This window comes from Artibeus jamaicensis, unplaced genomic scaffold (assembly GCF_021234435.1).
Source record: "Artibeus jamaicensis isolate MK-2021 breed Jamaican fruit bat unplaced genomic scaffold, CSHL_Jam_final scaffold_847, whole genome shotgun sequence".
In the NCBI taxonomy this organism is placed as follows: domain Eukaryota; kingdom Metazoa; phylum Chordata; class Mammalia; order Chiroptera; family Phyllostomidae; genus Artibeus; species Artibeus jamaicensis.
The window spans coordinates 31,288,064-31,315,693 of record NW_026522057.1 but is presented as its reverse complement, the minus strand read 5'-3'; the positions used below and the strand labels follow the sequence as shown (position 1 = coordinate 31,315,693).

At 58.6% G+C, this 27,630-nt stretch overlaps 4 protein-coding genes and 1 long non-coding RNA gene across 8 annotated transcripts; 2 read left to right on the top strand and 3 right to left on the bottom strand.

Moving 5' to 3' along the window:
• Positions 1 to 1,520: 1,520 nt before the first annotated feature.
• CCNL2 (cyclin L2) lies at positions 1,521 to 9,181 on the bottom strand. Of its 3 annotated transcripts, XM_037146902.2 has the most exons (11): positions 8,834 to 9,180; positions 8,458 to 8,532; positions 8,111 to 8,220; positions 7,228 to 7,348; positions 6,305 to 6,369; positions 3,831 to 3,930; positions 3,538 to 3,642; positions 3,307 to 3,448; positions 2,787 to 2,898; positions 2,624 to 2,716; positions 1,521 to 2,509 (listed from the first exon to the last, which is right to left on the bottom strand). In XM_037146902.2, the coding sequence occupies exons 1-11, from the start codon at positions 9,134 to 9,136 to the stop codon at positions 2,155 to 2,157; spliced, it is 1,581 nt and encodes a 526-aa protein (XP_037002797.1). In that variant the 5' UTR covers positions 9,137 to 9,180; the 3' UTR covers positions 1,521 to 2,154. The 3 variants fall into 3 exon arrangements, with proteins under 3 accessions (XP_037002797.1, XP_037002798.1, XP_037002799.1); XM_037146903.2 differs by lacking the exons at positions 6,305 to 6,369; positions 7,228 to 7,348; positions 8,111 to 8,220; positions 8,458 to 8,532; positions 8,834 to 9,180 and adding an exon at positions 5,648 to 5,744; XM_037146904.2 differs by lacking the exons at positions 1,521 to 2,509; positions 2,624 to 2,716; positions 2,787 to 2,898; ... (1 more) ...; positions 3,538 to 3,642; positions 3,831 to 3,930 and adding an exon at positions 3,989 to 5,771 and having other exon boundaries at positions 8,834 to 9,181.
• A 257-nt stretch (positions 9,182 to 9,438) lies between these two features.
• Positions 9,439 to 10,405, top strand: LOC128626667 (uncharacterized). 2 transcript variants are annotated; one of them, XR_008390694.1, is made up of 2 exons: positions 9,439 to 9,693; positions 9,908 to 10,405. It is a non-coding gene; the product is annotated as an uncharacterized LOC128626667 (long non-coding RNA). The 2 variants fall into 2 exon arrangements; XR_008390693.1 differs by having other exon boundaries at positions 9,439 to 9,714.
• A 2,288-nt stretch (positions 10,406 to 12,693) lies between these two features.
• On the bottom strand, positions 12,694 to 16,647 carry MRPL20 (mitochondrial ribosomal protein L20). Its single transcript, XM_037147009.2, has 4 exons — positions 16,506 to 16,647; positions 16,303 to 16,413; positions 14,176 to 14,253; positions 12,694 to 13,107 (listed from the first exon to the last, which is right to left on the bottom strand). The coding sequence occupies exons 1-4, from the start codon at positions 16,590 to 16,592 to the stop codon at positions 12,934 to 12,936; spliced, it is 450 nt and encodes a 149-aa protein (XP_037002904.1). The 5' UTR covers positions 16,593 to 16,647; the 3' UTR covers positions 12,694 to 12,933.
• Positions 16,648 to 17,620: 973 nt separating this feature from the next.
• Positions 17,621 to 20,915, bottom strand: ANKRD65 (ankyrin repeat domain 65). The gene is made up of 4 exons (XM_037146836.2): positions 20,766 to 20,915; positions 20,407 to 20,627; positions 19,789 to 20,323; positions 17,621 to 19,034 (listed from the first exon to the last, which is right to left on the bottom strand). Exons 1-4 carry the CDS (start codon positions 20,823 to 20,825, stop codon positions 18,600 to 18,602), a joined length of 1,251 nt encoding a protein of 416 aa, XP_037002731.2. The 5' UTR covers positions 20,826 to 20,915; the 3' UTR covers positions 17,621 to 18,599.
• A 2,680-nt stretch (positions 20,916 to 23,595) lies between these two features.
• On the top strand, positions 23,596 to 26,404 carry TMEM88B (transmembrane protein 88B). The gene is made up of 2 exons (XM_037146979.2): positions 23,596 to 23,937; positions 24,811 to 26,404. Exons 1-2 carry the CDS (start codon positions 23,662 to 23,664, stop codon positions 25,069 to 25,071), a joined length of 537 nt encoding a protein of 178 aa, XP_037002874.2. The 5' UTR covers positions 23,596 to 23,661; the 3' UTR covers positions 25,072 to 26,404.
• The last annotated feature ends 1,226 nt before the right edge of the window (positions 26,405 to 27,630 follow it).

Genomic DNA, 27,630 nt, shown 5'->3' with positions numbered 1-27,630 from the left:
TGGGATATGCGCCTGCGCTGACCGAACTTGCGTCAGACTGGGCCGACACACCCACCAGACGGAAGTAGCCTTTAGGGGACCGCGAGAGGAACGTCAACCTGGCGACGGAAGTGGAGTTCAAGGGATGACGGAAGCAACTGAGGCGCTGCGCCCGCTCGGCCTGCCCTCCCCCATCCCTCCCTCGGGGAGAAGCATTAACGGGGCAGACAGGCGATGGCGGCTGGCCTGGGCTCCGCGCATTGCGGAAGTGTATTTCTTTTCCTTTTTTTGTTTAAAGACTTTATTTTTAGTTAAGAAAACGGAAGGAGAAAGAGAAACGTAAGTGCGTGAGGAAAAAAAAAAAAAAAATTGGCTGCCTCACGGCCCCAACCAGAGACTGCAACCCAGGCACGTGCCCCGCACAGGAATCGAACTGGCGACCTTTCACTCAAAGGCCAGTGTTCAAATTCACGGAGCCACACCAGCTGGGGCTCCTTTCCTTTTTTGAAAGCAAACTCCCAAACTGTGCCTGTGGAGAGAAAAATCATTAGTGTTTTTGTCCAAAAACAGAAAGAGCATCTGTGGAGCATTGGGTTTGGCTGAGCCCAAGTCACGTCCCAGAGTAGGGGCTACCAGGGCCATGGGTCCCATCTCATTGGGGTTGCTGGGACTGAAGGATCCCCTGATGGACCTGCAGGGGCGACAGATGCCACGAGGTCTGTGGAATCCCGGTGGTGGCTCTGTCAGCACCTCCCAACAGGAAGTGGCCAGGCCTGGTCATCCCCAGGACCCAACCTAGCTGAACAGTGGAGGCGGACACTCCCAAGGAGGGCAGAAACCATGGGCTCTAGGCCTTGCTCTCCCACTGAGGTCACCAGGTGGCACGGTCCCCTCCCCTCCAGAGGGGCTGCTCAACTGAGGAGGTCTGTGCATGGGCCTGCCCTGTAACCACCAGCTGCAAGACCTCCCAGGCTTCTGTGATTTGTCCCAAGTGTGCCTGCCACCCAGCAGGTGACCCTGGCTTTCCCATTCCTTGGCTGTATGACTTCCATACGCCTGCCTCCAAGCCCACGGGCACCAGGAAGGCCGTGCCCAGCGCCCTCCCAGCCGCACGGGTGCCGTCTGCAGAGCCCTGTGGGCACAGACAGGTGCTGACAGCCCTCAGCCCTCAGGCCACCCTGCCTGCTCACCAACACCCCCTCCTGCCCACTCACCTGCCGCCACTCTGAGGGGCGCGACGCCAAGGGCCTCACTGCCTCATTCCGGGCCGTGCCAGCCCAACATGTGGCCACGGGTACGGCCCGGCGTCCCTCGGGGGCACACCGTTTCGCACTTTCCAAACCTTCCCTTCCTTGCCCACAGGAAGCAGCCTTTGTCAGAACGTGCAGACGGTCCAGGCCCCCGCCAGCCTGACGAGGGCTCCACAGAACACAACTCGGAGGGGACCAGCCGGCAGCGCGGACACAGCACTGGAACGGCTGCTGTGGGCTGCGCGCAAACAAGCAAGCGGGACACACTACAGAGTCTTTAACGTCCCCATGTCCTGAGTAGAGAGAGTCGTGTTTATTCACCCACACAAAATGCATATATAGGAAACCTCTATTTAGGGGCTGGCTGGTGGCCTGCACTCAGCATCGTAGATAAAAATATACGACTTTAAACACAGATCTAAATACCGTCACATTTTAAAAATCAGAATTCTCTACACAAGTTTTCAGCTGACAGAATCCCAGTTCTGAGTTTTCATATATAGCTTTAACTTGTATTAAACACGTTTATTTACGTGGATAGAGAATAAGGGGCTATTAAGGCCATTTTATCATTGTGAAACTGCAAAATATGTACACAAGTACAACCTAATATAGGCCAAGGTTCCAAAACTCATCTTCTCGGTTTAACGTGATTGAGAATCAGTATGGGAGTGAAGACAGCCCGTCGTTAGCACCGATCTGCGCCGCTGGGATCTGCGTCACCTTCTGCAGCTTGCTGCTGCAGGGGTGCCGCCAAGGCGGACACTGGCGGGCACCGACAGGCACCGCGCGGAGGCCGACCGGAGGGGCACCTTGCCAACCTCTCGATTCCATCTCCAAATTCATCACAAGGTCCGAGGTTGACAACCATTTACAAAAAGAGTCACGGCCAAAGTGGAAGGGCAGCCCGCCAGGCCCCCGCACCTCACCTCCGACGCCTGCTGTGGCCTGGGGGGTCCCGTTCGTAGCGACGACCTGCTCGCTCGTAAGACCGTGAGCGCTCCCGGCGCTGATCTCTGTAGTAATGACTTTTCTTCTTGTACTTTCCAGAATTGTCTGCCCGCTCCCGTGAGCGGCTCCGAGAGCGGGAGGAGCTTCGGCTCCGAGACTCATGGGGCTTCTGGGTGGGGTACTTGCAGCCCTTGGACTTGCGGTAGCTCCTCACCTTGGAGCCTTTGTAGGGAGCGCTGCGGTGTGCCTGTCTTGGTGGCGAGTCACTCCGGCTGCGCGAACGACTCTGGGACTTGGACCCTCCAGACGTTGAGCCGCTGTCGCTTTTCCTGTGGAGGACCAGGTAACCAAGTGCCCCAAATACCCGAGGAGCGGCCACCTTGCCTCTGCGCCCCAGGGAGACGCCCGCCCGCCCGCCAGCGTCAGGCCCCCCAGGCACACACCTCCTCTTCGGAGACGCGGATCTGGACGGGGACCGTGAGTAGCTCTGCTCGCGGCTGCCGCTCCGACTCCCACTGCCTCGCACCTTTGGCAAACTGAGAAGAGGGCAGCGGTTACAGGCCTGAGGTCACCAACCCCCACGGCCCCGGGACACCCAGCACTCACCCATTCACTGGGCTGTCGGCCTTGGCTTTCTTCACACCCTCCATTTTCCTCTTGGCGTTCTTTGCAGAGAGCGGGGAAGCCTTGTTCCCTTTACCTTCTTTGGGAGATTCCGCTAGAACCACATACAAGAAGTTCAAACCGGCCATCAGAAATGACGTTGCAAGTGCCAGCACCACTCCTATGGGATTCACCGTGACCTCCTGCTCCCAGCCTGGGGCGCAGAGCCTACACGCCCCACGGAGACGCAGGAGGCCACCTGCCTGGCTCAGCCTCCCGCGGGGCTGGTGGCAGGTGTCATGCTAACTCCAGGTCTACACAACTAGGCAGGTTGGGTAAGGAAAAGCGTTTTGGAAAACCCGTCCACTGCCTTGCTAATACGAATAAAAGAAAGATGAAAGCAAACTGCTTCGGGAGTCCCGTCCCGTTTCGAAGGTCACCAGGCGTCTGTTGGCGCCCCAGGGCCTGCGGTGCTCAGACGGGTCTGGAGGGAGGGGGTTGGCCCTGCAGGGAGGAGACTCACCAGGCTTGGGGGCAGGCGAGAACCCCGAGGTGCCGTCCAGGGCCTGGGTGCTGCCCGGCAGCAGGCCCCTGGCTTGTGCCTTTGCCTCTTCGATGGCGTGCTTTCTCTTCTCCACCTCACTTTCCAGGTAAGTCAGGTCAACCTAGAAAAGCCAAAACCCACCTGTTGAGAAACAGATGCTTCTGGACAACCACAAATGTCCGTTACATAAAAAAGAAAAGCCAGGACCACCTTTTTCCGAGTATACAGCTGCAGGATCTTTAAGCAGATTTCTTGAATTTGGTCCTCACTTGTTCCAAACAAAAGAAACCAATGGGGACGATTGGGCAAAGGAATCTGTAAACACAAACACCAACAACGTTACGCTTGTCCTCATGGACAACGAGGCTCTTAGTGCACTAAAAACAGGCCTGCTGGTCACCAAGGAGGCTTCTTATTGGCACCAACAAGCACAGTCTGAGGAACACTCCCCGAGGGTCCCGGAGGCTGGAGACAGGGCCAGCCCGTGGTGGCGCAGCACTGACCTCCAGCGTCCGGGCAGCAAGGTAGATGCAGGCACAGGCGATGCTCTCTGGCTGGAACCTCACGAACACGTCTGTGCGGAGGCTGTCGTTCATGTAATTCCTGAAACCAAATGCAGGAGGGATTGTAAAACTCCGGCAACCCAGGACACCCGTCTGCGTCATCTGGGGAGGTCACTGCTCCTCTAAGGAGGCTATTGCTGGGGCTGGAGCTACGCAGTCCTGTGACCCTCGAGTTAGGGACAAAGGTGCTAACTGCTTTTTCTGAACACAGGACAGGAAGAAGGGAAATTGTTGGCAAAAAAAAAAAATTTAAGCTGGCTGAATGTCAGACAATCCGTGTTGCTATGAAAGAGAACCAACTTTAACTTTACTTTTCCCTCTCAACTGTGGCCTGCTCTCATGCAAAGCACAATGCCTCAGGAAGAAGACAGCTACCGGAGGGGCGAGAAAGTGCTGGGTTAGAGAGATCTAAACGCTCAGAATCCGTAGTGCAGAGAAACATGCAAACTCAATGGGCTGCTGAGCACGATGCCACAAGGCTTTGCCGAGACCAGCCGTCCTCTCGAGTTCCTCTTCCTTCAAGGCGTTCCTTCCTTCAGGACGGCCCGGCCCTTCTTCTTCCGCAGGGAGTCCGCGGGAGGGGGGGACGCCCTGGGAGCCCGGGAACACTGTGCGGGAAGGGGGGGGCTCAGCGCCCAGAGAGCAGTCCTCTTCTCAGGCTTAGCAAAGACCCGCTTCCAAACTGTCCCATTGCAACAAAAAGTCTTAAAGTGAACATTCATAAAATCAAACAACAGCAACAAAATACTACAAGTTTCAGCACAATCAGTACATTTAAAAACTTTATCATACTTTAGGAAATAGAGGAATACAAAACATTTGCATTTTCCCAAAGTTAAAGAACTTTAAAATAGGCTACATTTAACATTCCCCTTCATATATATTTCTCTAAAATTTAACAGACCAAAATCAGACCTCATGTTAAACTTTATCAATACTGCACACACAGAGGATTAATTCCATGAGAAAACAGTTAAACAGGTCCTAGAGTCACTGCTCCCAACACACCCCAATACCAGTGCCAGGCTGCGCCCACAGGGGGGCCAAACCCTGCTGGGATTTGACTGATCCAGCCCCGCGCCCACCCTGGCCCGTTGCTCCTAAGCCCCGGGGGGAACAGACAGCGGTTACATTCTAGACACGCCGGCAGGCGGCCCCGGCTCTGGCAGCTCTTGCTCCAGGCACCAGGAGGGAACCCAGAACCAGGGGCTGAGGGACGGCACCAAGGCCACACAAACCAGAGCATTGCAAGTGAACAGTTCAACATTTTATAAACATTTCAGTTCTAATAATAAAGTTTCAGGATTCAAATAGTGATAATATTAATCCATTAACTTTTAAAGTACTAAAAACAAAACAAAGTTCTGAAAATATACATTTAAACTTATTGCTACATATGAAATGTTACAATGTAAACATGTCCCTGGAAGAGCTTAAAGATGCAAACCTTTCACCAGAGCGCCACACTCAGGCGCTGGAAAAACCTGGACTTGCAGAAGAAATGCTAAAACCCCCAACTGAAGTTTCCACCCCATCAGCGAGCTCTGACAGCTTTCCGGAATAGTTTTTTGTCGAAGAAAGGTGTTGCATCTTTATTGCACAGGTAGGTACAGCGGTTTAAAGGGACAAAAACTCCAATTCCAGACAGTTACCCCATCTAGTCAGTACGATTACCCAAGCACGACAGAGGTTAACGAGAAGCGCGACCGCCAGAACCACAGCAGCAGCGGGCCAGCACTAGACTACCGTGAGCGTACCACCATCTAGGGCCGGCCTTCGGCGGAGAGCCTGCACGCAGTGGCTGAGGACGGCCGCTGTCCCTGCACCGAAGCGCGTGGACAGTAGAGGAGAAGTCTTAGTCACTTACCCTCAGAGGCTACCCTTTGATTGAAAGAGTACAGAAAAGAAAAGTCAAAATAGGTTCTCTATCAGACACAGCACCAGACAATTCAGGCAGCAAAAACATGACCCTTACAGACTTTACTCAGTGGGGAAAACTCACAAAACACCCGGCACTGAACTGTTACTTCAGGCTGCATTTCTAGCAGACATTAAAATCAGCCCCAGAACCGGAGCCAAACTCAGCTGTCCGGGCCACCCCCACCCCACCGCAGGCTCCTAGAGAGGCAGCCGGAAGCAGTCTCAGGGGAGACACGGCACCAGCCCACCGGTGGGAGACACCCCCCCCAGGGAGCCCGCTGCCTGCTCTCCAGGGTCGGGGAGGGTGTGGGCCACCTTACCGTCACACCAGTGCCTGACATTGGGGAGGCGGGCTGGGCTTACACGGCGGGAACACCGGCACTCAGACAGCCCACAGCCTCGTCACGGAACTGACTACCCACTGCCCACGCGCCTTAAACCAACACTCCTGCACTGCCCTGGTGGGCCCCACGGAACAAGGAAGGCCAACTCACCATGAGGTCTGGACCAGGTGTTGGTTACGCTCACACTCTAACACCTGAAGGTACATAACGATTATCTGGAAGATATGGGTCAGGCAGTTATTACCAGGAATCATGGGGACCCAGAACTCAGATCTTGAAGGCGTCCATGCAGCAAATACAGCCTCATGCTAGATCCCAGGGGGGCTGCTGGTCAGAGGCCCGGTGTGCTGCTCAGCTGGAGGAGTTTCTGCTGATGCGCCTGCTTCCTGCCTTTGCAGCCGGGCAGGGGAAGCTCAGGGCCCAGGCTGCGCCCCCAGGCAAGGCCCTGCCTCCCACACACTGTCACCAGTGAGATCAGTTTGCCCTAAACAGCTCTATACCCGGTCACCGCCTCACACAAAACTCTGTGAAAATGCTTCCAGCAAATGAAGAAAAGCTTATAAATCTGCATTGAGTCATTTACTGAGGTTTTGCATTAATGCCAGGAAGTCAAGTAAGCAAGAGAAACGATATAAGGAAGCCCGGCAACAAGAGGGGGAAGAGCACAGATGCAAACAGCAGCCCTTCTCTGAAGGAGCCCGGGGCTCGCTTCGTCACTTTCCCAAGAAAAGGGTTCAGGATTCTTCCAACTCCCAGTAAGAGGAAATGAAGCCATTACTAGAGCAACTTTAGAGAATTGGCTGTTGAGAAAGAGATGTGTAAACTGACAGGTTCCACGTTTACAAGCTCACCGCTCTTTACAAACATTCAGACTTGTCAGCTGCCACTCTTAAGGCTCTTGAAAACCTACTACTAAGACTAATGGTTGAGGCAGAAGGCTAACAAATGAAGAGCGCATTCAGGTCCTGGGTGGACACTGGAAGCCGCGGCAGGGACAGAGTCAGTCCTCCTGCCAGCTCTCCACCTGGGTGAGGACTCAGGGGGCCCACGGCGCAGCAGGGCCGCATACCCACCTTGTGAGGGTGCTTCACGTGGACGCAGAAACCCAGCTCTTTGAGGACCCGTCTTTCCGCCTTTATGATCTGGTTCTTCAAGTTCACGTAATCTTGATCCAGCACCAGAGGCACAGGTTTCCTATGGAGACAAAGCCCGCGGTCGAATACCACCACCTGTTCCCACCCCAATGACCCGATGCCAGAGTCCGCCAGAAACACCGCGGAGCCAGTGTGGCATCTCCCCTTCTCCCCTTCAAGCAGAGTCTTCACCCGACCCCAGCGCTGACCTCCGTGTCCCCTCAGTGGCCTCCCCTTTCTCACAGACACGGCACTGCAGACACCACCGAGCACAAGCACTGAACGCGCTCTGGCTGCCGTGCAAGGGCGCGTGCGGAGCAGTGAGAACCAAACTTCCACGGCCGAGGCCTCGTCTCCCACAGCACGCCCACCCGTGTCAGAGGCGCCCAGTCTGGTACGAGGTCCGGAGAGCGGGCCCCAACCCAGGGCAACCGTTCCACCCGGGGCCACCCGGCCTGTCCACAGGTGGCCCTGTCACAACCACGGAAGGAGCAGCATCTATTGCACAGTGGCCGGGGAAGATACCCACCCCCTGCGAGGAGCAGGACAGCGCTACAACCAAGGCTCCAGCTGCCCCGAACGTCTCGGGGCCAAGGTGGAGCCCTGCTCCACAGCTTTCAGAGACCGGTGCCAGAAAACTGTGGCCGCAGAACCTGGCCGGCCGTGCTGTGGTCCCTACACGCTCAACAGCACCGTGTGGACCCCTGGGCACACGTTTAAAAACCTCACGTCCTGAATCTTGCCTCAGAAATGCCAACACCACTTAATAACACCGCCCCACAAAAAGAGATAGATGGTCGTGACAGCTGCAACGTAGACTCACTTCTTCTCTCTCAGCTGCCGAAGGCGGTGAAACACGTTCATGACGTCCCGGATCCGCCTCGGAGCCTCTTCTATTTTGGAGGCCAGGTGAACACAGGCCATCGACACGTGCTGAAAAGTAAGCATCGCGACATAGGGATCAGTTCCGGCGCCGACGGCTACCGGGGCAAAGGGCAGGTGCAGGGAGAGCGCCCACCCGGCCAACACTTCGGGGTCCCAACAAGCCCTCGGGGCAGCGCTCTGCCAAGAAAGGCAGGAACTCGACCCAATGAGCAATGGGGCAAGACAACCAGCCTGGTTTCCTCCAACACATCTCTGTGGGAAGGAAGCCCAGGCGGAACCTCTCACCTCCATGGAATGCTTCACAAAGGACTTGGTGTAAAAGAACCGCTGGAACAACACCTGCCCAGTAGCCATGGCCACCTAGAATAAACGAAGGCGGCCCTCGCATTAAACGCGCACAACTCGCGGGCTTCGCGAAGCTCTAACAGAGTTTGTTGTTTTTTTTTTTTAAAGACATGTCTTCCACGTCCACAAAGAGCCTTCGCGTCCACGGCCTGGTCTCCCTCACCACCTGCGGCGGGCCGGGTACCGCGAAGCACTGGGCTCGGGCCCGGGCGGGGACTGAGCCGGGCGGGCCCTACCACCAACAAAGGGCCCAGCCGCCTACCCCTGCGCCGGAGCGGCAGTTATCTCGTCCCGAGGCTCCCGGCTGCGCCCTCACCTGCGGCAGACGGAGCAAGATGCCGGCCGCCTGAATGAGCTCACACCCCACCACGCGGAGGTCCGTCTCCGTGTCGGGGTCAAGACCACTTGACATGGACGGCGTGAAGCGAAGCTTGTCGTCGGGCAGGAGGCAGTTCTCCAAGGTTATGAGCACCCCGGAGTACAGCCGGTCCCCAATCAGCACCCCTTGCGACCCCGGGGCTGTGTTCCCCGAGCCTGCGGTCCCGGCGGCTGCTGCGGGGGCCGCTGGCCCCGGGGCTCCGGCCACGGCCGTAGCAGCCGCCGCCACCGCCGCCGCCATTTTGTGCCGCTGACTCCTCTTCGGGCTCCTTCCCGGCAGGGCGGCTCCTCGCGACGTTCTACTGCTACGATCGCCCCGCCCTGCCGCAGTCAATGGTTCGACCGACGAACGGCCTGGCAGCACCTTGCTACTATTGGCTAAGAGGCCTGCCCGTCAGTGTCGCGGACGACGCCGGAACCAAGCGCGGGCGGGGTTTTTTGCTCCTCACCCAGGGGGCTCCGCGGCACCCCGGAGAGGCCACTGTCTAGGCCTCGACCCGGAAGCACTAGGTTCAGGTCCGTTCCCCCCCCCCGCCCCCACCACCCGGGGCCACTCCGGTGTGGCTGCACCTTCACAGAGTCAGGATCTTGCGAGTTCCGCACTGCAGCCCGAAGGCTTCTTGGAGTCCGGCTTTTCCCGAAGGTGCCTGTGGGTAGCCTGCAGGCACGTGAGTAAGGGTCCGGACCTCAGACTCTGAGACTAGGCCGGAAGACCCCCTCTACCAGGGCGCTCTCAGGGTTCGGCGGCTGTCTTTCCACTGCTGGATTGTGTTCCAGGGGTCTGGTGGGAGCCCGATGGTGCGGGGCTTGGGTGAAAGGGTAGGGCCTCGGAGGGCCCCTGGGAGGTGTTTGAGCAGGGCACATTTATGAAAGGTTAATCCATACAGGGCATGTGGGAGGAGTTCTCACACCCGTGTCACCCGGGGAGCCCTACAGGGTCGGCCCTGGGGTCCCGACCGACCACCTCGGGGACGAATGCCCCCACCCTTAACGTCCTCTTCGCTCTCTCCAGTACTTTCTCCATTTTTCTCCGGATGGAAACCCCCGCACGGTTGGCCTTGGCATCACCTTCCGGATCGCGGTCTGCCTTTACCCTGAATGAATGCCTTTTGCTGCGTGGACTTTTTACCTACATCCGGCATGTTTGTGGCTCATCCCAGAGAAGACCCCCAGGGCTCCGGGGCTGGTGAGCAAACAGGTGTGGCGCCCACGGAGCCATCCCAGTTTCCTGTTTTTCTTCACGGCTCGGGAGCTAAAGGGTGTTTTTCTCCTGGACCTGACCTTCTGCGGGTTTGTTGTGAAGTTTTCTGGGCTTTATTCAGGATGCATTTAGAGGGCTCTTTACCCCCGACGTTTGCTTCTATCAACATGTGGCAGCTGGTGTGGTCATTTGTCTCCAGTTTTTAGTGAATCCAGGTTTGGGGATACAAATATTAATACCAGATCACTAAAGTTCTTGTCTTCAAAATAGCGTTCAAAAGAAACACTAAAAGTCATTTTTTTTAGTATATTCTTTTTTAGTTAATTTTATTTAGTTATTTTTCAAGTACAGTTTGTCTATTTCTCCCATCCCAGCCTCCCCCGCCCCTTGCTCCCCAACTCCCTCCCATTTCCACCCCCCTTAGTTCTCGTCCCTGTGTCCTTCCTATTTGTTCCTCCAAATCCCTCCCCCTTTTCCCCCTTAACTTCCCTTCCCTCTCCCCTCTGGTCACTGTCCCCTTGTTCTCTATTTCAGTGTCTTTGTTTTTTTTTTTTTCTAAAAATCATTTTTAAAAAAGAGACAAAACAGCTCTGGCTGGTGTGGCTCAGTGGATTAAGCGCTGGCCTGTGAACCAGAGTCGCCGGTTGGATTCCCACTCAGGGCACACGCCTGCACTGTGGGCCTGGTCCCCAGTAGGGGATGCAGGAAAGACAGCCACACGTTATGTTTCTCTCATTCCCCCCTGTGTAAAAATAAGTAAGTAAAACTTTAAAAAGGATAAAACATTTGAGTCCACAGGGAAGAGGGGTAGCTGGAAACATTTAATTCGATGCTTCTATAAAGTTCATGGCAGCATAAGGAAAGGCATGGGTTCCTGCAGGAATCATGGGTAGGGGCCAGGCCACACCCAGGAGCTGTGGTAAGGGGCTTGGACTTCACCCTATACACAGCAGGAGCCCATGAGGTAGTTATCCATTTGTGAACCCCTCTGGACTCTGCGGACCTTACACACCTGCATGTGTTACACCAGGTGCTCTCAGGTCTACTGCCTGCCTGCCTCAGAGGGTGTTCAAGTCACCTGTGTGCTGCTGTCTAGCAGAAGAGCAGACATGGTATTAGTCATCTGCTGCAAGTTACGCAAATGTTCACCAGGACTAATGGCGGAGAGGGAGGGATTTCTTGTCTGTAAACCCCAGCAAGTGGTTTATTATTGGCTCTGCCTGGGTTGCTGCTTGTCTATCCCCTGAGCAGCACCTGGCCAGAGGCAAGGGAAAGTGGGGGGCTCTAGCCTGTCAGGGCCAGGCTGTGGAGCTGGCAGAGGAGCCACGGATATCTGCCACACCTCCATCATCCTTTACTGAGATGAAGCTGCTCCAGGGCAGCCTGTGGTGCTACCAACGCACCCTGAAGGGCTGGTTCCTCAACCCTGTTGCCCAAGCAGTAGGCCCTCACTAAGGAGCACGTGCACGGACCTGTGTGCAGAGCCAGACACTGCACCAGTGCAACAGAAAAGTGAGCGAGACTCCTCCCCAGGCCTCCAAGTGTTTCCGGTCTAGTGGCCATCATTGCACACGGGACAAAGGCCAAGAGTGGGTCTCTTTGGGGGCAGTGCAGTGACTGGAACCAGAAGAGATGTTAGTCCATGGTGAGGATGCAGAAAAATGGAAAAGATTCAGGAGATCACCAGGCAGTAGGGACTTAGGGCCTTGCTGGATCTGCATGGGGTTGGAGGTGGGTGTCCATCCAAGGAAGGTTCCCAGAAGGACCTCCAGGGGACAGATGGAGCTGTCACCACAGAACCCAGCATGGGAGTGATGAGTTGGGGAAAGATGTGCATGGCCAGCAGTGAAGGCAATAGTGAGCCTCCAGAGCTTCCCTGGGCGGGGGGAGTAAGAAGGAAGAAAGTGTGTGGTCCTCAGGCTGACAGTATCTATTGGATTTGGCTGCAGGGGACAGCTTTGGTGAGAGCCATTGGGAATAACTGCAGACCCAGTGACAAGAGGCTGAAGTGGAGACCAGAGTGGGCTGGGAGGAAGGACAGCTCCACAGGTGGAAAGGGTTCACAGGAAAGGAGAGGCTGAGCGTGGAACCAGCTCCCAGAGGGCAGAGGGGGAGGTGCTGACCCTGAGCGGGCCAGGGCACAGCCTCCGTGTTCTCTGGGTGGCAGTGGTCAGAGCAGGGTAGAGTGAGGAAGTTCAGGGCCAGCACAGCTGCTGTGAGGTCAGCACAAGGAACTTACTCCTGGGCTGGACTTTGAGCTCGGTTGAGTACTTGGTGATCTGATGGTCACCAGCTTGTCACTGCCTCCTGGGCTGAGGAGGGAGGGGAGAGCAGGGAAACAGGCCTGTGTGCAGAACGACTGAAGAGCTGAGCCATGGGGCTCTGCTGGAAAGGCTAGGAGGAGGGTGGAGCACAGATCTGTGGGTGCTAGGCAGACACCCACAGCTCTGAGGGGAGCCAGGGTCAGAGCTGAGCACCCTGGTGCAAACAGCCCCTCGCAGGAGGGGGTCTGAGGTCCCAAGAGGAAGGCACGGGTGCAGGTGACCCCCCAGCAGCCTCCTCCACATTTGCCCGATGCCAGAGAACACAGCTCGAGACACCGATCACCACGCAGGCTTTATTCACAGCACAGCCTGGTAACACGCAGTGCTGCTGGCCCGTGGCGAGGAGGGCAGACAGTGCTTCTCCCTCATACCTGTTACTGAAGTAGAAATTAAAACCATGCAAATCAAACTCCGCACACTCCCGGCAAATGATTCTTGGCCCCTTTCTGAGTTACGATCATTGGGGGAAAAGCCTTTTCCTAAGACACTTGGCCAGAGAGGGCAGGGGTCCCCTCAACGGTACTGTGCCACTCTGGAAAATATACCTTCGGGCTCCTTCCCGTCCCCCAAGGCAGCAGCAAATCCTTCCTGTCCCCTCCTTTTGGCCAAAGCAGCCAAGGATTTAAAAGTCTTCGGTTCGTAGATGGCTAGGTCGGCCAACACCTTCCTGTTGAGCTCCACCTGGCACTGAGGAGAGAGGTAGAGCCCGAGTCAGGATCAGAACCACAGCAGAGGAGAACGCCACCGAGCCCCCAGTCCCACTGGGCGTGTGTGCACGGGAGCTGGGCTCCAGGGCCAGCCCTGCCCTTGCAGGACACAGCACCTGGGGAGGAGCCGTTAATCTCGCACATGGAGGGAACTGGAGGATGAATATGGAGGAGGAGGTGACTCCAGAGGAGACTGGCATCCAGTCCTGGTGCCAGGAAGCCAAGGACCCTGTTTAGGGTCACAGTCACCACTCAGGCAGAACTACGACTGAGGGCCTGGGGTGACCCTTGAAGTCAGTTCAGAAGAAGAAACAACAATTTCCATTTACAAACAATGAAACAAGCCACAAGCAGAGGAGGCAGGGACAAAAGCCAGGCACTCCCAATTCCCTGCAAAAGCCAATCCAAGTTGTCTGATGGGCAAAACTGGAGGTGACTTCAGAAAACTGAGGTGCAGAGGTGGGAGGGTCTCCACTCGGCACACACACGGGAAGGGAGCCTGCCCCACTGCCTAGGACCTGTGTGCCCTGGCCAAAGCCCTTCTCCTCTGTAGGCCTCAGGTCCCCAGCAGGACACCAAGGGTCTCTGTCAAGTGCCAAAGCCAGGAACTGGGATGAGGTAGAAACACAACCTGCCCCCTGGAACAGCATAATCACCAGACAAAACAATCACTAGGGCTTCGCAACACTTGTTTAATGCCTTCGAGACTCCCCTCCTTTTTAATTGTGCGAGTTTCCACTTTACCTGCTGCCGTATCAGAACTCATTCACAGTCAAAACTTTGAAATGAAAGTTAAAGCCATGTTTTTCTACCTTTTCCCCTTGATGGGGAAACACTAAGGCTCGTGTCTCGTTAGCCCGTGCCCGTTTCCAATTCTTCCACCAGGAGGGCAAGGGCACAGCTAGTACGGGGAGTCCTGGAACCTGCCAGAACCGACCCAGAGAATGGAAGCAGTGCTCAGGTGCTAACGCTGCGCCGCCGTTGCAAGTGGGGCCACACCCACTGGCAGCCACTCAGTATGTAGACAGGACCACACCCTCAACCTTACCTTAATCAAATTGGCAACAAACACTGGGTACTTTAGGCCATGTTCCTGGGAGGCAGCTGTGATCCGATTAATCCAGAGCTGAAACAAAACATTTAGATGCTTAAAATCTAATGAGACGTTATACCCACGCAGCCCAACACAGGTTCTGACTTAACTACAGGGTTTTGTAAAAGCAAAGAGAAGCCCTGGGCTGGTGTGGCTCAGTGGACTGAGACCTTGCAAACTAAATGTCATCAGTTCGATTCCCAGTTGGGGCAGGTGCCCAGGTTGCAGGCCAGTTCCCAGCAGGGGACACGCGAGAGGCAACCATACGTTGACATTTCTCTCACTCTCTCCTTCCTTTCCCCTCTAAAAGTAAATGAATAAAAGCCTTAAAGAAATTAAAAAAAAAAAACCCACACAAAACAAAACAAGTAAATAGCCCTGGCTGGTGTAGCTCAGTGGATTGAGTGCAGGCTTGTGAACCAAAGGATCGCGGTTCAATTCCCAGTCAGGGCACATGCCTGGGTTGCAGGCCAGTTCCCAGCAGGGGACCCATGAGAGGCAACCATACATTGATGTTTCTCTCCTCTCCTTCCCTTTCCCTCTAAAGATAAATAAATAAAATCTTTTTTAAAAAAGTAAATAGAAAAATCAGTGTTTTCAGGCAAACAGGCTGATGATGCAAACAGCAGAGAGCAATGGTTGGTGCTCCTCATCCCAACACCAGCTTCTCTCTCTAAGGCGGGCACTGGGGTGCTGCTCATGCATAACCCACCTGCGGCTGCAGAGAGCAGAGAGGAACTAGACTGCGCTCAGAGCGTGGAGAGAATCCGCCTAGGGAATGCCCGCACCCACTGAGGCGAGCGCCACCACGTGGGATGAAGCAATAGAGGGAGAACAGCTGCAGGGAGCAGGGCCTGGCTGAGGAGGGGCAAGCAGCACGGTGTGCCAGGGCAGGGGGTGGGCAGAGAAAGATCTGGAAGGATGAGCCAGTGCTGCAGATGCTTCTGAGTGGATCTCTGCTACTGAACAATGGGGCCTCTCTTCAGCCATTCTGTACTCAATGTTAAGACTTGAGCCCATTCTGTTCCCCAGCTCCGGTCGTTCTCATGTTTGATCACACATCGGAAACACCCACGGGTTTGTAAAAACACTGCTGGGCCCCACCTCACCTCCAGCACTTCTGCTTCAGTGGGTGCAGGCAGGGTCTGGAAATCTGCATCTCTAACAACTTCCCACCCTAGGATCCTCTGCTCAGGCCCCCATGCCCTGCTCACACCTTTGCACAGCACACTGGGACAAAGCACAGTGGGGTTGAAGAGCCAGGGACTGCATGGCCTCTACCCTCAGAGGCACAAACAACAGCACAAGAACGACCCACGTGCACAGGGACAGTTCACAACGCTGGGACCCTAATCCGTGGCTACCTACACAAATTTGACTTAAAGGGTCAGAATTACCCCCCCCACACACACACACACTGACTCGACCAGTATCTATAGAGTGTAGCTGATCAAGACCCAGGAAGACCCAGGGTCACAGCATGCAACAACAGAAAGATCCCTCATGGAATCGACGTTCTGGTGGAGGTGGAGGACGAGCCACAACCAACCAGCCACGTAAAACAAGGAGCAGTGGATACTGAGGTCACGAAAGCCCGACACGTGCCGAGTGGGGCAGGTGATGTTCCGCAGAAACCCCCAAGCAAGTTGCGGGGGAGGGAGCAGGGCCGCCGACGAGGTCCAAGTAACCAGTTGGGTGGGCTCGCCTTTCTCACGAGTGGGAAGGGCGCGCGAGCAGCAGACACAGCGGGGTAGTTGAGCGGAGCGGGGGCGCTGACGAGGGGTCTCCTGGTGGCGATGAAGACGCGGGTCCCCGGCCACCCCGTTGCTGCGGGGGTTTGGGGCATGGGGTATGTTTCTCCTGTTTGGAGAACAGGAGAAACAAAGGCCCTGAGCATGGTGCTGAGGTTGGGCAGCGGGAGGACGGCGAAACCGACCATCCCCTGAGATGCAGGGTTTGGCTTCAAATACGTCGGCAGCCCCGGGGGGAGTGGAGGGCCGCCGGCCAGCCCCTCAGCCCGCGGTGGCACGGCTCCCGGGCCGTGGGACGGCATGACGCAGGGGCCCTCGGGATGAGGCTCACCGTCCTCAAGTTCCTTCTCTTCAGTCTCCGAGCTTTCGTGCACTTCACAAACGCTCTTATCACAGCCCGGACGGCCAGCCGGTAGCAGCGGTTCTTCCTTCCCCGGAAATGCTGGGTCAAGAAACGGGAAAGGAGGGCTGTCGGCGGGGCCCGGGGGCGCTCGGGGCGCGCCGGAGGGCGCGGGGCATGCGGGGACAACTCACCCGCGCATGCTTCAGCACCTCCTGGACCCGCCAATAGCGGTCGGTGACGCGGCTCCGCAGCCAGAGCTGCCCGGTGAGGAAGACCATGGCGCCCCTGACTGGGGTATCTGCTCAAAGACGCCGCGCCGCACCAGCGCTTCCGGGTCAGCGGCCCGCCAGGGACTTCCGGGGCATCGCGCGTTTGCCCCCGCCCAGCTGCCCCCCCCCCTTTGCGCATGCTCGTGCTCGGCGGAACCCGGATGGGGCGTGGAGTGGAAGGCGCCCGGCCGCAGTGGTGTGCAAGTAAATGCTAGAGCGTCCGCAGAACGTGGGGCACCGAGTGCCTTGCGGAGATTAAAGGACCGATGCGGGCCGCCGCTGAGTGAGCCTGGACTGCGTCCCGCAGGATGCAGAGGCCACGTATTGTGCGTTTGCGTCCCACGAAGTGCCCAGACTAGGCGGAATCACCGACACCAAGCCGACGGAGACGGCGGGGAGAGGGGCTGCCAGGGGGCAGGGGTTTTTTGGGGTGGTGACATCTGCAGCAGGATAGTGGTGGAGATTGCATAACGCTGTGGAAGCCCTAAATGCCACCGAATGGGACCCTTTAAAATGCTTAAGCCAGTAAATTTTACCATATGTCTATTTTACTACAATAAAATATGGTGAGGGGGGCACAAAGTAAGTGCAATTTCTTGGTAACGTTTTGTATGGATACGATTTTAAATTCTATGCAACTCTGGTCGAAGGAACTTTCCAATATGCTTTCCCTGAATGTATCAACGGTTTACATTTTGCTTCGTTTGAAATCATTCTCTAGAAATGTTTTAAAAGGTTGTTTGATTGATTGATTGATTGACAGAGGGGAAGAGAGAAGGGATTGCCTATGGTACACCCCCAACTGGGGACCTGGCCTGCAACCTAGCCATGTGGTTCACAGGCCCTTGCTCAGTCCACTGAGCCACACCAGCTGGGCCTGTAAATGTTCGTAAACACATCAATGGGGTTTTTCTGGACCATTTGAAAGGAAGTTGGAGATGCCTGAATACTACACTGTGTGTTTCCTAAGAACAAGGATGTTCTCTTTCTTTTTTTAAGATTTTATTTATTTTTAGAGGGGGAAAGGAGAGAGAAAGAGCGGGAGAGAAATGATGTGCTTGGTTGCCTCCCGAGCTCCCCCAACTGGAGACCTGGCTGGAAACCCAGGCACATGCCCTGACTGGGAATTGAACCAGCGACCTCTGGGTTCAGAGGCTGGTACTCAATCCACTGAGCCGCACACAGCAGCCAGGATAACAACTGTCTGTTTCAGCTGTACTGGGGCTTTCATCTTGGGGATTGGCTAAGCGACAACAGGGAACTACAAGCCATGGAAAACAGATTTTCTTACATTTCCCAAGAGGAGGGCACACACCAGGCCCTGCTGGGCCGCAGAGGGACAAGTGTCAGCGAGGAGGCAGGAGTGGTGAAAAGCTCTAGTTAGTACAGTTCCTGGAGCTCCCTGGGGCCGGGCAGGGCAGGGGAACCGTTTGGGACTGGCTGGTTGGATAATGCCGGAGGCCTCCCTGCAGCGGCCGGCTGTCTGGCCTGTGGCACCTGGCCCTGGGAATTTAGGGCAGGCACTATCAGCAGGGCGTGTGAGCCCTGGGTCACAGGGGAGCTGTAGACAACTGTGGCCCCAGGGTTCAGCTCTGTAGTAAATGGGTACAAGTAAACAAATATCAAATCTAAGAAAACACAGAACTCCCGCACGTACAGAGAAAGCAGCTGAAGGCGACCCCCCCACCTCCGTGGTGGACAGACAAAGCGAGACCATCAGGTCTTGGTCAAATACAAGGCCAGGACAGTTTCTCTGCCGAAGATTGTGGGGAAGGCCAGAGCTGCACAGGTGATGCACTGCCGTCCCAAGCCAGGCCATGGACCCATTCCTGGGGCTCGAGCCACTGTCCTCCCCTTTTCCTGCAGGAACCTCTCAGCTGGGCCATTCTCTGAGCCACACCGTCCGTGGCCTCAGCCTAGAAGGGCAGAACCTGGTACAGGACCAGGGCTGTGGGACTGGGGAGCTTTCCGTCCAGTGCTGACCAGGCAGGCTCAGGCCCATGGGGCTGTATGGCCCTAGCAGTCATTCTGCTCCCTGCCAAGGGTGGGCCAGGCCTGGGCCAGGTCCCCCTTGGACACCAGGTCTTGGGCCACCTCACCCCACAGTGTGCTTACGGTGGGGTTGGCACCCCGGCTCAGCAACAGCTCTGCGGTGGGGCCATGACCACGCTCCACAGCGAGGTGCAGGGGTGTCCTGTGGAGCCAGCCAGTAGCGTTGACCTGTGCACCGCTGTCCAGGAGGTGGCTGGCGACTTCTGCGTGGCCTCCCCGAGCAGCATGGTGCAGAGGGGTGAGGCCCAAGGAATCTTGAGCATCCACCTCCGCTCCCCGGGCTGCCAGCAGCTGGACGGCAGGCAGGTGCCCCCTGGCGGCCGCCCTGTGGAGTGCAGCGCGTCCGTGCCTGTCTCGGAGGCGCGGGTCCGCCCCGTGGTCAAGCAGCACCTCCACGTCCTGGAAAAGGAGCGGAGGGCGAGGCAGGGGCCAGCCCGGGCCCAGAAGGGGGGGCAGGCTGGGGCCGCCGTGCCACTGGCCTGACCCAGACCTCACCTGGTGCGTGTCACCTAACCGCCTCTCTCAACACTGCGTCCCCATTTGGTAAATGAGCCCACAGCGCCTTGGGCGGGGCTCTGCTTAGCAGGGGTGTCAAACTCAATCTCACCGGGGGCCACAACAGCCTTGCGGTTGCTTTCAAAGGGCCGAAATGATTTTAGGACATTATAAATGTAACTGCTCCTTAACTGCTAAGGAGTTGAAATTACACTCGGCCCTTTGAAGGCAACCGCGAGGCTGTTGTGGCCCCCGGTGAGAATGAGTTCGACACCCCTTGCTTACAGACTACCACTTGCCCCGCCATCGTTCTTAGGCCGAACCCAAGACTCGCAGCCCCCTGCCGGCCGGTCCGCTGTCTGGGGGCTGGCTGGACCCAAGAGCACGCCTGGGGCTCAGTAGACGTTCATTGCAGCGGGTCACCAAAGTAAACCCGGGTGCCCTGCCAGGCCCGCTCCCCAGGCTTCCCTGAGACGTCACACACCTGGAGCACAGTCAAGGCTGCTGCCCGCGCAGCTCCGCCTCCGCCTGCCCGCAGGGGCCGCTCTGCCCGTGCCATCCCCACACCTGCGGTGGACAGCGCAGCTCCTGGGGCGAAGGACACTCCCCTGCAACCTCCCCGTCACGGTGGGGCGGGGGCTGTTACGTGGGGACGTACCTGCTGGTGCCCCAAATCGGCGGCGACGCTGAGCGCGGTGGCTCCCGAGCCATCCCGGGCGTCCACCCGCGCGCCGCAGTCCAGGAGCAGGCGCAGCGCCGCCGTGTGCCCCGCCGCGGCTGCCACCAGCAGGGCGCCATCCAGGCCGGCGCCGCTCCCTGCCGCCAGCAGCTCGAGTACCGGCAGCCAGCCACCCGCGGCAGCCCAGTGCGCCGCCGTCCAGCCGCGTGCGTCCGCCGCCTCGGGACCGGGGCCTGGCGCAGCCAACAGGAGCCCAGCCAGCAGCGTGCGCCCCAGCGCAGCCGCACAGTGCAGTGGCATGAGGCCCGCCCCGGAGCGCGCCGCCGTCGGGGCTCCGCGACGCAGCAGCAGCTCGGCCACGTGAGAGTGTCCATGCCAGGAGGCCTCGTGCAGCGGCGTGCGCCCCGCGTGGTCCGTGGCTCCCACCGGCGCCCCGCGCTGCAGCAAGAGCCGCACTAAGGGCACGTGGCCGCGCAGCACGGCAAGATGGAGAGGGGTCCTTCCGGAGCTGTCCCTGCAGAGCGGGACGGGAAGGTGAGGGAGGAGACCTCTGCCCCCCACTCCGGGTGAAGAGACCCTGTCCTGCGGGGGGCTCACCTCTCCTCCACACTGGCCCCCTGCCGGAGCAGCTGTGTTGTGAGGCCTGTGTGACCACTCCACACGGCCTGCAGCAGACACCCCCAGGCCTGTGGGGCACCTGGCCCCTCTGCCCCGGCTCCCGGGGCCTCCTCAGAGCTCAGCTCAATCCACTTGAGTTCCTGCTCTGCTCCCGCCTCAGTCAGGTCCTGCTTCCCAGGCTCTGAACTCCCAGAATTCACCTGAGAAGAACAAGAATCCTGCTTGGATGTTGGAGGCCCCCACCAGCCCCAGCTCCCTGTCCCCAGAACAACAGAGAGCCCCCCACCCCCACCCCCGTCTTTCTCCCAGGGAACCAGGCCACCAGCAGGTTCAGTTGCCTGCACTGGGAGGCTGCCCAGGGGCTCTGTCCTCTGGCAGGGGGGCCTCTCCATGCTCATCCTGGTCCAGCCACAGCCTGGTGGCCCTCGCTGGGAACTGTTTCTGAACAGGTGGAAGACGGTGGAGGTGTGTCTGCCCCAGAGGGTGGGAAAGCTAGAGCTGTGTGTGTGGTGGGGAATGTGGAGGAGCAGGGCCACCTCCCGCCGCCCCCTGGGGCGGGCCAAGTGCTGCTGCTCCGCCCTGTTTACCCAGCACTTTAAGGAGAGGCCCTGCCTGGCAGCCGCCCCCCCACCCCAGCTCCTGCCCTCCTCTGCCAACTGCCAGGGCCCCGAGAGACAAAGGCCAGGCAAGCAGGTACATGCCCAAGGGCTGCAGGTCCCCGGAGGAGTACAGCCTTTGAAGGGCCAGGACTTGCCCCCGCCCTCCGCTCAGGTACCCATGTGCCTTCCGTGGGTCCCTCCCTCAGGTCCTGCCCCTCTTCACCACTCCTGTCCCTGCTAAGGCCACTGCCAGGCAGAGCCTGGCCTCTACCCTGATTCCAGGCTGGGGAGGTGGACAGCGTGAGGTGGGACCCTTTCTTCCCAAGCCAGGCAACCTGGCTAAAAGGGCCCGGGGGAGGAAGCCCCTTGAGACAGATGCTGAGGCAAGTCAGTCAGGCCATGACAGGCAGACTGCTGGGCAGCAGAGGGAGGGAGCATTTTCAGGACAGGAGACTAGAAGCCCCTGGAAACGGTGCTGCAGGAGGGGGCGTGAGTACCCTGCAGGGTGGTCACCTCCGTTCCAGGGCCCTGGGGCAGGCTCCACCTTTCCAACCCCCAGTCGCTGGGGGAGGCCACCTGAAGGGAGCCCTGCAGGAGCAGCTCCAGCCGCCTCTCACGACTACCCACCAGGGGGCAGCAGAGCTTTGGGGCTGTTGCTCCTAACCCAGCCCCCACCTTCTGGCTCCCAGGGATGGGGTGTCACCCGGGCCCCACTCTGTCCCCCCACAAGAGGGGCAGCAGAGCCTTTAGCCCCTCCCTAGAAAGCAGCCCTGATGGGTGCCAGGACCAAAGGGTGGGTCTCCACGCAGGAGGCTAAGGGACACCACTCACCACCAAGCCACCGGGACCCTACCCCAGGAGCCTCAGTCTCTCTGCTCAGATGTCACCTCCCAGAGGGGCCCTCCACTGGCCATCTATCGGAAGCAGGCTTGTCCCCGGCCACGTTCCATTTTCTTCTTAGCGCCTCTCTTTCCATGAAGGTATCTGTTTTATCCCAAGTGTCTGCCTTCCTCTTTTATTTATTTATTTTTTATTTTTTTTAAAGATTTTATTTATTTATCTTTTAGAGGGAAAGGGAAGGAGAGAGGGAGAGAAACATCAAGTATTTGCCGGATGCTGAGGGAATGAGAAGCCTATGGGAATCGAACCTCGATTGTCTGGTTCGCAGGCCTGTGCTCAATTGCCTTCCTCTTTTAGAATGAAAGCTCCTGTTTCCCGGTCCCACGGGGGACCCCAGAAAGAATGGGCTGGATCACAAGCAGCGGGGCCTGGGGGGAGGAGGCGACAGAGGGCACCCTGTTGTTCAGGATCCACGTGGGGCCGGTCGCACCCAGTCAGGGCCAGGGAAGTCTCAGAATGCCCCCTGACAACCTTCCCACTGCCCAGGCGGCCTCTGCCGGGTCCTGCAAGGCCATCAGGGTGCCTGCACAGAGCCACCCTCCATCAGCCGCACTCATCACCGAATCCTCAGGGCCTGGAGCCAAGCCGACCCACCTGAGGGCAGGGCGGGGCTGGAAAGGAGATGAGACAGGTATGCCGGCCAGCGGTCCTGTCTGCCCGGACATTGCCGCCTGCAGCGTTTTTTACCCCACGTTCGCTGTCTGATTAAACACGCAGCTGCGATACGATCTTGGTGTGGGTGAGCTGCGTGTGTGCCTGGCGACAGGGCGTGGCGTGAGCTGCAGGGGAGCCTCCATCGTCCTGACTGGGCCTGTGTCAAGTTCGTGTTTCTTAACCGGGTTCCTGCCATTGCTGTCGTCGCCCCAGCTCACAGGTGTCACGGGGAGCTGGGAGCCTGAGAGGCCTGGCACACGTTCAAAGGGAGTCGGAGGCAAAGGAGCTGCGGAGGTGGGAAGGGGGCCCTCGGTACCTAGTGCCCACAGCCTCTGTGAGGCTCGAGGGCAGCCTGCACATTGGCCCCTGTCCCCGTGTTATGCAAGGACACCCTGGGGCCCCTGGGAGGCGCCGAGAGGGCCTTACTGATATTTGGGGACATCAGTTGGGGTTTTGTGTGCGGCTGGGCAGGGCATGCTTTTCCCCACTTGAAATAACAGAAGTTGTGCTACCAGTTTCCAGGAGGGACTGGACTCCGTCCGATCAGGGACACCTGTCGTGGTGGCCGTGGTGATTGTGCACCAGCTGTGTGCTGGACCCCACGGGCCCGCCAAACCACCCCAGGGAGCGGGCGCCCATCGTCCTCCCTGTGTGGCAGAGGCTGAGAGGGGCCAGGTTTGGAGATGGGAGGACCAGCGAGGGCCAGGACTGGGAAGTTGGGGGGGTGGTGACCTCCGCGTGGCAGCTCCAGATCGGGCAGTTGGGAGAGTCAAGCTCTGTGAAATGATGTCATTGTGGGGGGAGCAGGGAGGGCAGAGAGGGTGGGGCCAGGGGCGAGGAGGGCCCCAGTGCCAGGCCATAGGGACAGCTGTGCCAGCCCTGAGCAGAGCTACGGACACTGGCCAGGGCCGGAGCTGTGGTTGCTAGGCAGAGAGAGACCCAGCCTGGCAGTGGGGGAAACTGAGCCGGGGGGGGGGGGTCTGAGAAGCGGTCTGACCAGGGGACCTAGAGCTGACCCTGGGGGTCTTGGTCGCCATCTAACTGCGGCTGTGAGCCCACCAGACCCGTTGCCTGTGAGAACATGAGTGAGCAGGAGAGGGAGGCAGAGGATGACGAGGGAGGGGGCACTTCGGACACAGCGCCCATGCTGCCCCGGTGGCCTCCTGCCCACCGGGCATCCGCCCAGACGTCTTCAGGGCGGGCGGGCTCGGCTGCCCGCGGCCTCAGGACCCTGCTGCTGCCCGGCCGGCTCCTGTCCGGGCTCCTCCTCCGCCTGCTGCTGCCCGCGGCCGTGTTTCTACTGGTGCTGATGCCGGCAGCCGCCCTCATCTACCTGGGATTCCTGTGCCACTCCAGGGTGAGCGGAGCCCTCCGTGGGTGGGGGCGCTGGCCGGGACCCCGGGGGAGTGGGGTCCTTGGAAGTTCAGGGCCCTGGGCCTGAAGGGTCATCTTCCCCCTTCAGGCACAGCCTCCTTGTCCCTAGAGACTTGCGTGCCCCTCCCTGGGGGGCCCTTCTTCCAACCCCTCCCCCGTCGGCCACAGCAGAAAAAGGGCTTTTGTTCCCCACTGGGGGTGACAGCTTTCTCCCCTCCCCTGAGGGCCCCCAGCCTTGTACCAGGGGCCACCAGGGCCTGGACAGCTGATCAGGGAGGGAAGAGGAGGGGGCTCCAGAGAGAGAAGACGAAGATGTTGCTGGATTTTAGCAGTGCACAGCCCCTCGCCCCACTCACAGCTCCTACGGAGGAGCTCTGCTGCCCCAGACTCAGTTTCTGCGTGTGTAAAGGGCTGTGGCTTGGTCCTGAGCACGGAGGGTGAAGGCAGGTGGGTCCCCATGTCCCCTTCCTGTAAGCACAGGGCAGGGGAGGGGGACTGAACACGGGGCCACTGAAGGTAAGCTGACATCAGCTGGTGACACTCACAGGTCAGGGGTGCTGGTCAGGAGCCAGCATAGGTAATGTGTGTGTTGGGGGTGAGTGGTGGGGATCTGGCAATCCCGGGAGGGGTGGGAATTCTCCCAGCCGAGCCTCAAGGGGTTCCTACTCTAGCCATTTATCTGTTGGGTTCCTGATCTCCCACCCTGGGCTCAGAAACGACAGGCCCACAGTGGGCTCAGCCACAGGCCCCACTAGACCTCAGGCCTTCGCAGCCTGGCCCCCGGACGGTGTGCTCCCAGGCCCCGCCCCATCCACTTGCTCCTGGCCTCGCCCCTGACCGCCTGCCCCGCCCCCAGGTCCACCCGGCGCCTGTCCCCACTTGCCGCGCGCTGCTCTCCGACCGCAGCTCCGCGACGCTCATCGTGCTGGGCTTCCTCTCTCTGCCTCCACTGCTGGTGCTCGCCTCTGCCACCCGCGCCCGCCTGGCCCGGCGCCTCCGCTCGCTGCTGCCGCCCCCCACATGGACACCTGGACCCCGCCGACACCCAGGGTCCAGCGACGGCGGGCGGACCGAACGCCACCCCGACGGGGAGGAGCAGCTCTGCGCCTGGGTGTGACCCCAGAGGCCCTTCCAAGTCCAGGGAGGCTGTCGAATGCCCCGCAGCCCCCATAAAGTGGCCTCAAGTCGGCGAGCTGGACGTCTGCATCCAGGTCCCGCGGAGTGGCGCGCGTGCTTCTGGCTCGTGCGCAGTGCTCCGAGTGGCCACGAGATGGCACTGGACTCCCTCGAAACTGGGTGGGGGGACCCGCCCTTCCCCGCCCTGCTGCGGAGGCGCTGGGAACGCCTCTCCGAGGCGGGGCGGCTCCCAGCGGGGGCGCGCGCCCGGGCGCCCTGAAAGGCGGTCTTTCTGGCTTCGGCCGCTGTGGCTGTCCTGGGTGGGCTCCCGCTGCCTCACAGCCCCTGCGCGCCCCTGCCTGGTCAGCCGCGGGCCTCCAGCAAGGTTCAGAGACTTCCACACTGGCTAGAGAGCACGCTTCCAGAAGCTCAGCGATGGCCGGCAGCGCCAGGGCCGGCTGGGCTGAGACTAAGGCCAGGGTCGGGGCTCAGGCTCAGATAATTTTAGGATCGGTGTCTTCTGTGTTCTGTTCTATGCTTTACGCTTGCTTCCAGGTATGGATATGTTCTTAACTGTCCATTTGGCATCCATGGTGTTTCCCGTTCCTGGGAAAACAGGAATATATATATTTCATCAGTTCCGGAGAATTCTCAACTAGTATCCCTGGAGTCCTGTCTGTCGTTCACTGTATATGTTCTTAGGGGAAATGCCGCCGTCCCCTTGGACCGCTCTGCTGATTGGTCTCCCTGCGTCTCCCATCTCATCGTCTCTCTTTGCTGCCTTCTGGGCGAGCGAGTCCTTCAGCTCCCTCTTCCAGTTCCAATTCACTCGCTGCATCCGGTCTGCCAGTTAACGCATCCATTTAATTTTCGGTTGTGGTACCTAAAAGGAATACTTGCTTCCTTTTTAAATCTGATCGTTTCTGATGGTCTGGTGCTGGTGTGCTTGATCTGTGGATTCCAGCTTCGACGTCTTGACCAGTTCGCTGTTATTTCATATTCTGTCCCTAACCATTCCAATTTGTTAGTCTGGGGGTCTAACTTTGTTACGTGGTATTTTTGCTGATTCTCACGAATAGCATATCGTTTCTCTGAAAGTTTGCTAATTTTCATGGTCAGCCCACACCTGTGAAAATTCTGAGGCCTGCCCTGGCTGTTGTGGCTTGGTGGATTGAGCGCTGGCCTGCGGACCGAAAGGTCACCAGTTCAATCCCCTGTCAGGGTGCATGCCTGGGCCGCAGGCCAGGTCCCCAGATGGGGGCGTGCGAGAGGCAGCCGATCCAAGTACCTCTTGCATCTCAATGTTTGTCTTTCTCCCCCCCTTCCCCTCTCAATGAAAATAAATAAAAATAAAAGTCTGTGCTTGTTGTACCCTGTCCAGAGTCTAGTGGCAACTGAAAGGCCTTTTTAGGACCTAACACACCATATTGCTAGCTGGTCTCCACCTATGACCAGCAGGGTCTGGTCTCCAATGTGCTCGAAGATTACCGCTCACAGTTCAGCGGGTGACCGGGGTCAGGGTTCGTTGCTTGGCCTTGAGCAGAGCCCACTGCGGGATTGGCTTGGGTCCAACGGGCGTCCTCTGGGTTTCCCCATCGTCTGTGCCCGGCTCCAATGCCATTCCCAGCCAGAGAGGAGCCCCGCTGACCGCCCAGCTGCCAAGAACAACTTCCTTGAGTCCAAGGCCGTCTTCCTTCCCCTCCTGCCCAGGCGTCTTAGGATGTGAGGACTCTCCTGGGGACCCGTCTGGCCCTGGAGTCATCAGACAACAGCTGGGCCTGCTGGGGGCGGGGAACTCAGCTGCCTGGGCCCACAGGGCTCCTAAGGCTCCCCCAGCGTCACAGGCCACCCACCCCTGAGCCCCAACTCAGCCCCACTCGCTCACAAAGACACCTGTGGGAGGCTGCGGGAAGTTCACAGAGGGGTCTAGGGGTCTGCTTCCAGCGGGCCAGCTATCGGGCAGATGGGGACACTGCGGCTGCGCTGCCGGCCCAGAGCCGACCCAGCCGAGAGAGCCGACACCAGGCCCCAGGGCCGGGGGGAGGCTCGGAAGGACCTCCCGTTCTTTCCTGGGTCCCAGGCCCTCTCCCTTATCTGCCGCCATGTGCCAGGGCCTTGCTAAGGGGGCAGGGAGGCCTGGGCTAATGGGGAGGCAGGGCCCTGCTCCTCCAGCCACAAGACCCCCTCCTCCGGGCCGGCCATTCACATGACCTACCCAGGCCCTTCTGTCCCCCACGTGCCCCGCATCCCAGCTCTCTGCCTCTACTCCTTCGCCCCCCAGAGCTCCTGACGGAAGCCTCCTCCTTTCAGCCCCAGCCCCCTCCCCCAAGAGCCCCCTCTACCCCAGCCTAAAATGGCCCCCCAAACCCCACCCTAAAGGTTGAGGAGCACTGACATCAACACCCCTCAGCCCACCCAGGGGTCCAAACTGCTCAGGAAGCAGGTGCTGATCAGCTGGGCGGGTCAGGTGGAGACCGCCACTTGGGAATGTCAACGTAAGGCACATTCAAACCTGGAGTTCTGGCCAAGATGGAGGAGTAGGTGGAAACACTGTGCCTCC